Source organism: Octopus sinensis, linkage group LG28, assembly GCF_006345805.1.
Source record: "Octopus sinensis linkage group LG28, ASM634580v1, whole genome shotgun sequence".
Taxonomy (NCBI): domain Eukaryota; kingdom Metazoa; phylum Mollusca; class Cephalopoda; order Octopoda; family Octopodidae; genus Octopus; species Octopus sinensis.
In genome coordinates this window covers 7,681,022-7,690,570 of record NC_043024.1, presented here as the reverse complement: position 1 = coordinate 7,690,570, position 9,549 = coordinate 7,681,022, and the positions used below count along the sequence as shown (strand labels likewise).

The 9,549-nt window shown below is 39.4% G+C and overlaps 1 protein-coding gene across 1 annotated transcript; it reads left to right on the top strand.

The window, feature by feature from the left end:
- The first annotated feature begins 7,127 nt into the window (after positions 1-7,127).
- On the top strand, positions 7,128-9,227 carry LOC118768332. Its single transcript, XM_036514582.1, has 2 exons — positions 7,128-7,792; positions 9,060-9,227. The coding sequence occupies exons 1-2, from the start codon at positions 7,485-7,487 to the stop codon at positions 9,121-9,123; spliced, it is 372 nt and encodes a 123-aa protein (XP_036370475.1). The 5' UTR covers positions 7,128-7,484; the 3' UTR covers positions 9,124-9,227.
- The last annotated feature ends 322 nt before the right edge of the window (positions 9,228-9,549 follow it).

Below are 9,549 nucleotides of genomic sequence, written 5' to 3'. Positions count from 1 at the left end.
AATAGATAGACAAGCAGGTAGGTAGACAGACAGATAGATAGGCAGACAGATAGACAGATAGACAGACAGACAGACAGACAGATGGGCACACAGCAAGACAGATAGATAGATAGATAGATAGATAGGTAGGTAGGTAGGTAGTAGGTAAGTAGATAGATAGATAGATAGATAGATAGATAGATAGATAGATAGATAGATAGATAGCTAGATAGATAGATTGAGAGAGAGAGAGAGAGAGATAGATGGTGGTGATGATGGCGATGATGATGATGATGATAATGATGAAGACTACAATGACAATGATGACAATGACGACGACGACGATGATGATGATGATGATGATGGTGGTGGTGATGAATCAAAACACAAGGAAGAAGTTTTAAAGGTCCATACGAGTCATTTTTATTGCATTTTTGTTTTTTATTATCAACACACAAGTTTGTTTTTTTTATAGTAAACTAATAAATCAATATTATGTTCTAAAACCAAAACATAAAAACATGGAAAAAAAAAAGAAAATATTGCAATTGAAATACTTTTTATTTGTTAACTTACAAAGAAAATATTTGCTGGCTAAAATCACTGTTCAGTTTTTCAAGTGAAAATAAGACACAAGATTTTAATCACTAAATGATTTATTATTCAATCAATAATATAATAAACGTTTTGTTCTAGTATCTTCTGCCATCTTTTAGGCAGATCCGTCATTCCCTGCTCAAAAATGTCCTGTTTTTATTAGGGAAAAGCTCTTCCGGTTGAATTTTTACATCCTTCTCAGAGTTGAAGGTCTGACCATTCAAGGAATTTTGAAAAGATCAAAACAGGTGGAAATTTGAAGATGCGAGATCAGGTGAATATGGAGGGTACAACAAAATTTCCCAGCCAATCCCACCCCCCAGAAACTGCTGCTGTGTCTGCTAAGAAGTGTGTGGGCTGGCATTGTCATGATAACGCCCTTATGATTAACAAGTGCTGGATGTTTCTCATAGATCACTTTCATCTTTTCGGGGTCGATAAATTAAGTACCAGTTATGCACTGGGGTCGATGTAATCGACTTAATCCCTTTGTCTGTCTTTGTTTGTCCCCTCTATGTTTAGCCCCTTGTGGGTAATAAAGAAATAGGTATTTCGTCTGCCGTTACGTTCTGAGTTCAAATTCCGCCGAGGTCGACTTTGCCTTTCATCCTTTTGGGATCGATAAATTAAGTACCAGTTATGCACTGGGGTCGATGTAATCGACTTAATCCCTTTGTCTGTCCCCTCTATGTTTAGCCCCTTGTGGGTAATAAAGAAATAGGTATTTCGTCTGCCGTTACGTTCTGAGTTCAAATTCCACCAAGGTCGACTTTGCCTTTCATCCTTTCGGGGTCGATAAATTAAGTACCAGTTACGCACTGGGGTTGATGTAATCGACTTAATCTCTTTGTCTATCTTTGTTTGTCCCCTCTATGTTTAGCCCCTTGTGTGCAATAAAGAAATAACAAATCATAATTTCTCTTTTTTTTTTCAAAATTTCAAATTTCATTTTGTCAGTATAGTGTATTTGTAAATATATGCTGGGGACAATATAATCGTCAAGCCTCCTTCCTCAAAATTTCAGGCCTAGTACCAAAAGTAAAAGGTTTACTTTCCGTTGTATGTATTCTCGTCCATTGTTATAACAGGTGGTTTGATCAATAATTATCCAGATTATTGATATAGTAACAAATCTAAAACACATAGAGTAAAGCAGCTTGGCACAGATTAATCTTGAACTCTGCTGTGCATGCGTACTAAGTTTTAACGTCCTAGCTCACTTCTGATGTTTACAGCAGTGCTTGGAAGGAACATGTGTAGCCTGTGATCATCGCATTGACAATGACAGAAAAAGTTGAGCAGAGAATCTGCATCAAACTTTGCCAAAAGCTTGGTGATACCTGCTCAAAAGCCTACACAAAGTTTTCAAAAAGTTTTATCTTGTGCAACTGAAACCTGAGTCTCTTTTTGGTTAGTTGAAAGCAGTTTTAGCACAAACTTGGTAGACACGGGTCTCCTATCCAAATCTTAAGTAATAATGGACTGAATTGAACCATACTAATCTGCACTCCTCTGATAACTCACGAATGGTGATTTAGCAATTTTCCCTCAAAACTGCATGCACATCTGCAATGTTCTCAGTTCTGCTAGTTGCAGGTCTCCTAGAACATCCGTTAATATCGACATTTTTTTGGCCATTTTGGAAACGTCTGAACCACTCATTCACTTGTGTGCAGCTCATACACTCCTCTCCATACACTTTCTGCAACTTTGCGTAGGCCTCCGAGCAGGTATCACCATGACAACTTTCTCTATCATGGTCAATGCAATGATCACATGCTACACACCTCCCTCCCTTCCAAGCACTGCTGTAAATAACAGAAGTGAGCAAGAACGTTAAAACTTCGTGCACATGCACAACAGAGTTCAAGGTCAATCTGTGTCAAGCGGCTTCACTCTACGTGCTTTAGCCTCGTTACTATGGCAACAGTATTTATTGCTCAGACCTCACAAGGTCTTCCAACTATTTTAGCTCTTATCGCCTTTCTGTTTATCCACCCCACAATAATCAAAATATAGCTGGTTTCCTTTTTTAGACTCAATATATATTTTAAGTCTTTAAGATAAGAAAACATAATTACTTCGTTTTGAAAGTAATATTTGTTTATTTAGATAATGTAACGTGATTAAAATGCTTGTTTATTTTTAGTAATGATACAGCATTATTAGGTTTATAAATGTGTCGTGCATTCTCGTTATCAGACGTTTTTGTAAATTTTTTAAAAGGCACAGGAGTGGCTGTGTGGTAAGTAGCTTGCTTACCAACAACATGGTTCCGGGTTCTGTCCCACTGCACGGCACTTTTGGCAAGTGTCTTCTACTATAGCCTCAGGCCAACCAAAGCCTTGTGAGTGGATTTGGTAGACTGAAACTAAAAGAAGCCCGTTGTATATATATATATATATATATGTATATGTGTGTTTGTGTGTGTGTGTGCGTGTGTGTGTTTGTGTGAGCGTGTGTTTGTGTGTATGTGTTTGTGTGTGTGTGTGTGTGTGTGTTTGTGTGTGTGTGTGTGTTTGTGTGTGTGTGTGTGTGTGTGTGTGTGTTTGTGTGTGTGTGTGTTTGTGTGTGTGTATGTGTGTGTGTTTGTGCGTGTGTGTGTTTGTGTGTGTGTGTGTTTGTGTGTGTGGTGTGTGTGTGTGTGTGTCTGTGTGTGTGTGTGTGTGTGTGTGTGTGTGTGTGTGTGTGTGTGTGTGTGTCTGTGTCTGTGTTTGTCCCCCCAACATTGCTTGACAACCAATGTTGGTGTGCTTACGTCCCCGTAACTTAGCGGTTCAGCAAAAGAGACCGATAGAATAAGTACTAGGCTTACAAAAAATAAGTCCTGGGGTCCATTTTCTCGACTAAAGGCGGTGCTCCAGTATGGCCACAGTCAAATGGCTGAAACAAGTATAAGAGTAAAAGAGAGTAAAAGAGTATAAATTATCAAACAAACTTTTATTGGATTCTCGATTGTCATCATGGTTAGAACCAAGCAAAACAAATATTGAAAGAGTATACTGTAAACTTTGTCGTGAAATTCAAGGCAGTGTAATTCATCTGGAGAGGCAAGGAAAAACAGATAAACAAATTTAAAATGTTAACTCAGAAAATAAAGTGGAAAACTGACCGACTTTTTGCAGCCTACAGCTTCTTCTGTTCATATTACAAATGCAGCAGCCGCGGGTCTTAAGCTTTGTTCCTTAATTGCAGAACATAACTTACCTGTGTGACTTATGGATCATTTACCTGGACTAATTCAGAATGCATGTCCTGATTCCAAAATAGCTAAAAATATTAAATGTGCAGGAACCAAAACTACTCAAATATATAAAAATGTTTTAGGCCCTTATTACTTTGAAAATCTCATTAACCCTTTCGCTACTGTATTTATTTTGAGATGCTCTGTGTTTCCTTCAATTATTTTGAGTGGCTGTGTGGTAAGTAGCTTGTTTACCAACCACATGGTTCTGGGTTCAGTCCCACTGCGTGGCACCTTGGGCAAGTGTCTTCTACTATAGCCTCGGGCCGACCAAAGCCTTGTGAGTGGATTTGGTAGACGGAAACTGAAAGAAGCCCGTCGTATATATGTATATATATATATATGCGTGGGTATGTTTGTGTGTCTGTGTTTGTCCCCCTAGCATTGCTTGACAACCGATGCTGGTGTGTTTATGTCCCCGTTACTTAGCGGTTTGGCAAAAGAGACCGATAGAGTAAGTACTGGGCTTACAAAAGAATAAGTCCCGGGGTCGAGTTGCTCGATTAAAAAAGGCGGTGCTCCAGCATGGCCACACTCAAATGACTGAAACAAGTAAAAGAGTGTAACAAAGAATTTAGTAAAATAACTTAGTTATAATTAAGCTAGTGTTAGAAATATTAATTGTGACTAAGGTTTGGTAGAATATTTTAACTCAAAACTTATGAAAACAAGACATTTTACCAGAGAGCCAGAGCGGGTTTTGGCCAGGTTAGTAACAAAAGGGTTAAACAGTCAAAAGAATGCAAGTTTTCATTAATCATTGATGAAATTCCTGATGCAAGTACAAAAATAGACAGCTTGTTCTGTTAGCTAGATTTTACGATTGTAGCACTCAAGAAATTATTGATAGATATTTAATTCTTTTGGAAGCCAAAAACTGCTTTGCTAATGGCATTTTTTCCTCTATTGAAAGATTTTTCCCCTTACATGATATTCCTTTTGAAAATTTGATTGGATTTGCCAGTGACAATGCTAGTGTAATGTTGGGACAGAGGGGAGGTGTGCAAGCATTACTGAAGGACAAAGATCCCTCTCTCTTTATTCAGGGTTGTGTCTGTCACTCTATACATTTACTCCGCCGGTTACGACGACGAGGGTCCCAGCTGATACGATCAACGGAACAGCTTGCTCGTGAAATTAACGTGCAAATGGCTGAGCATTCCACAGACACGTGTACCCTTAACGTAGTTCTCGGGGATAATCAGCGTGACACAGAGAGTGACAAGGCTGACCCTTTGAAATACAAGTACAACTCATTTTTGCCAGCTGAGTGGACTGGAGCAACGTGAAATAAAGTGTCTTGCTCAAGGACACAACGCGTCGCCGGGAATCGAACTCACAACCTTACGATCATGAGCCGAATGCCCTAACCACTAAGCCACGCGCCCTCACTTCACTCTATACATATCTGTGCATCAAAGACATGCTCAGAATTACCTGCATATTTAGAAGAACTTGCTAGAAGCATATATTCATTCCACTGAAATAGCCCAAAGAAACTGCAGGAATATGAAGAATTTCAGATATTTATTCAAACAAATCCTCATAAATTATTACATGTAAGTTGTACAAGGTGGCTATCTTTAGAACAAGTTGTCAAAAGAATACTAGAACAGTGGCCTGCGCTAGTGTTATTCTTTACTACTGCTGCTATTGAATGGTTCTGGGTTCAGTCCCACTGTGTAACACCAAGGGCAAGTGTTTTCTCCCATAGCCTCGGGCCGACCAAAGCCTTGTCAGTGGATTTGGTAGACGGAAACTGAAAGAAGCCCGTCGTATATATGTATGTGTTTGTGTGTCATTGTTTGTCCCCCCCCCCTACATCGCTTGACAACCAGTGCTTGTGTGTTTACGTCCCTGTAACTTAGCGGTTCGGCAGAAGAGACCGATAGAATAAGTACTAGGCTTACGAAAAAGTGTTTGTTCCCCCAACATCGCTTGACAACCGATGCTGGTGTGTTTACATCCCTGTAACTTAGCGGTTCGGCAGAAGACACCGATAGAATAAGTACTAGGCTTACAAAAAAGTAAGTCCTGGGGTTGATTTGCTCGACTAAAAGGCGGTGCTCCAGCATGACCACGGTTAAATGACTGAAACAAGTAAAAGAGTGAAAAGAGAGAGTAAAAAGAGTGCAGCTTCAAATGTGCTCAACTCATTAACAAATCCAATCACAGAGATGTATTAAGCATTTTTAGCATATATTTTGCCAGATATTATAGAGTTGAACTTAGATTTCCAATCAGAAAGCTATAGAATGCACAAACTGCAGAAATCTATAAAATCATCACGCCAACGGGCACCAACCACCTATCAGCAGCCCAACAACATATCGACATTACACTCATCTCAGGCATCGGTGCAGAGCACAAGATCCACCTCTTGGAGACCGAATATCTTACCGATTCGATACCGTTAATTAAAAAAAGAAGAATTAAATAACTAGTTCTGCTTAATTAAGAAGCAGAAAACCACGTTTGTGCTGAATAATCTCATGGTTTTTGCTGCAGGATTGCCACCCTTGCGTTGACAATCCATTAGTGTAAGGGAAATTACTTCTATTTATTTTCATTGCCAAAAGATCGTTTTTCAAGAAGGGATGTTATATGATCAAGTCTAGGATCTTTCCGGTTTGAACGGCAGTTTTTTCTAGCGGTGTCATATGAAATTGTCACCCGTAATTATGACCCTAGTATCGATCTATTGCATTTCAATCTGTTTTAGGGTTAGGGGTGGGGGGAAGGGTATCCTTTTTTTCTTCACAAATGTAAATAAACCCAATCTGTTTCTTAAACAAAGGACATTTTCATAAGGCACAGAATGTTTTCACCTCAATAGATGTCACTGATTGGTTAAAATTGCAGAAATTGAAGAAGAAAAACAACAACAAATATCTTACAAACTATAGAATTTTCTCAATAAAGCCAAGAGGAAAAGATGTTTTATAAACACATTCTACCAGTATACGAAGTTTAAAAGGGTTTAGTTACGTGGAAATTATTTTTAAAAAACTGCCGTTCAAACCGAAAAGATCCCATGTCTATGTGTATGCGTAGGTATACGTATTTATGAATACATCCCCATTATTAGTACTATTTTGTTAAGCGCATTTAGTAAACAGTATGAATTGTGAATAACGCGAATAGGCACAGTGTGTATCACTCCGCTACACACATTCCGAGTAATTGAACGTGTAGAATCATAATAACGCCTTCAATGTGTTGTTTTATTGTCCTAACACAACCCAAAGAATACAAAACAGACACTGTATCAAATTCTGTCAAAAACTTGGCGATATGTAAGCCCAGACTATCGAGAAGATTCAGAAAGCCTTTGGAGATGGTGCTATTGGAAAATGATAAAGAAGAGATACGACCGGTTCAAAGATGGCCGCAGCTCAGAAGACAAGAGAGCCATGTTCTTGGCAGACCATCGACTAGAAGGAACGACGAAATGGTTGGTTCGAGGAATAGTCTATGAAGACAGTAGTGTGACTATTGAGGAGTTGTTGCCGGAGCTGGTCACTTATATTTTTAAGTCCCATCCGTATAATATATGTAAATCCATCTGGCTTTTCATCTTGTATATAAGAAGCGTTGTCTGTACCCTAAATGTCCCTTGTCTGTCCTTGTAATGTCTCCTCTATGTAAACCTTTTTATAGGTGAATGAAGAAATGTGTTGCCGAAGCTGGTATCAGCCACACGTCGTTCAAGCATTCCTCACCAAGCAAAACAAACCATTTGTTCGTCAGACTTCCTACTCTCAAGACATGGCGCTGTGTGACTTTTGGCTATTCCCAAAGCTCAAGGGAAGAAGATTTGGTACAACAGAGGACATTAAGCAAAATTCGACGGCACAGCACTGCAGAATCCAAAAAAGTTATTTTCAGAAATGTTTCCAGCAATGGTTGGAATACTGGCAGTAGTTTGCAGACTCCCAAGGCTAATACTTTGAAGAAGACTAAATTAAAATGGTGAGTTGGATCTTTTCCTTTTGAACGGCAGTTTTCAACACAATTTCTAGTTAATTAAACACTTTTAAACTTCGTATTCTGGTAGAATGTGTCAAAATAAAACATTTTTTGGATCTTTTCTTTTTGAACGGCAGTTTTCAACACAATTTCTAGTTAACTAAACACTTTAAAACTTCGTATACTGGTAGAATGTGTAAAAATAAAACATTTTTTGGATCTTTTCCTTTTGAACGGCAGTTTTCAACACAATTTCTAGTTAACTAAACACTTTAAAACTTCGTATACTGGTAGAAGGTGTCAAAATAAAACATTTTTTTCTCTTGGCTTTCTTGAGAAAATTGTAATTTGTAAGTTTAATGTAGTCTAATTTTTCGAATTTTAACCAGTCGATGGCCTCTATTGAGCTAAAATCATTTGTTGCATCTAAAACTGAGACAACAACCTGTCACTTAACTAGAAATTGTGTTGAAAACTGCCGTTCAAAAGGAAAGGATCCGGTGAGTTTTTAATGACTTGTTTTTTGGCCGAAGGTCGGATACTGTTTGACTACATCTCGTATTGGTGGAGACCAGTGCAGTTTTGTGCTCAGAGCAACTGAGAGAGATGCTAGAAAGGTGGAGCACATGGCGCTTCTTCAGAGCTGCATACAAGCCATGTGGAAACAAGATTGTGGAACGGCACCGCCGCACGATTAAAGCCATGGCTGAGAGGGGACGAATCGGTAAAATTTACTCGAAAATTTTACCGACGAATCTCCCCTATGGAGGCAGTCTTCTGGTACAACATGTCGCCCGGGGTGAGGCAATCCGAAGAGTCGGTCCCGCAAATGGTCATATTACCGTACAAATGTAGCCGCCCGAACGTGGTACCGCAGCGAGAGGTGGAAGGGGTTACATCAGGTTGGAAATTAAGTGTGGGTGAAGCCCCCGAACGCTCGGTACACAACACAGTGGGGAATAGGAAAGGTGACCGCGATCAGTACTCCGAATAATGTTTCGGTGGATGGAAGGCCGCATCAACCCTGGGTATTCGAAAGGGAGGAAGAAGCCAGCCCCGTGACTCTAAGGAGATCTCAAAGGGTACGTCGCCCCCAGATGGATGGATGGAGGATTACGAAACAGAACAGGGGAGAAGTGATCTTTAGACCAGGGTGGGGCGTATGGTGGAAGGGTAATTGACTGGAAGGTGAATGCAGAGACGGCGCAAGACTGGAAGGGTTAAGAGGATATCACGTTGGCAAAGAACAACGAAAGTTTCCCTCTTTTAGGTTGTCGGCGATAGAGTCCAGACGTGCTGTGAAGAGGGCAGCCAAATCAACACATAACAAGTGAACGTTCTGCCGGCGGTACCTGATTGCAAGTTGAGGTAAGAACAATTCTATTTTCGTGCCCTTAAACCACAAAAATTTCATTAAAAACTAATATAAACTTTTATTAAGGAAATTACTAAGAAGTAATCTGTTATTTGAGCATTAACTTATAATTATAATTATGCTTATAATAATGCCCTTAAACAAAAAAAAATTCATTAAAAACTAATATAAACTTTTATTAGCTGTGTGGTTAGTAGCTTGCTTACCAACCACATGGTTCTGGGTTCAGTCCCACTGCATGGCATCTTGGGCAAGTGTCTTCTACTATAGCCTCGGGCCGACCAAAGCCTTGTGAGTGGATTTGGTAGACGGAAACTGAAAGAAGCCTGTCGTATATATATATATATGTATGTGTATATGTTTGTGTGTCTGTGTTTGTCCCCCC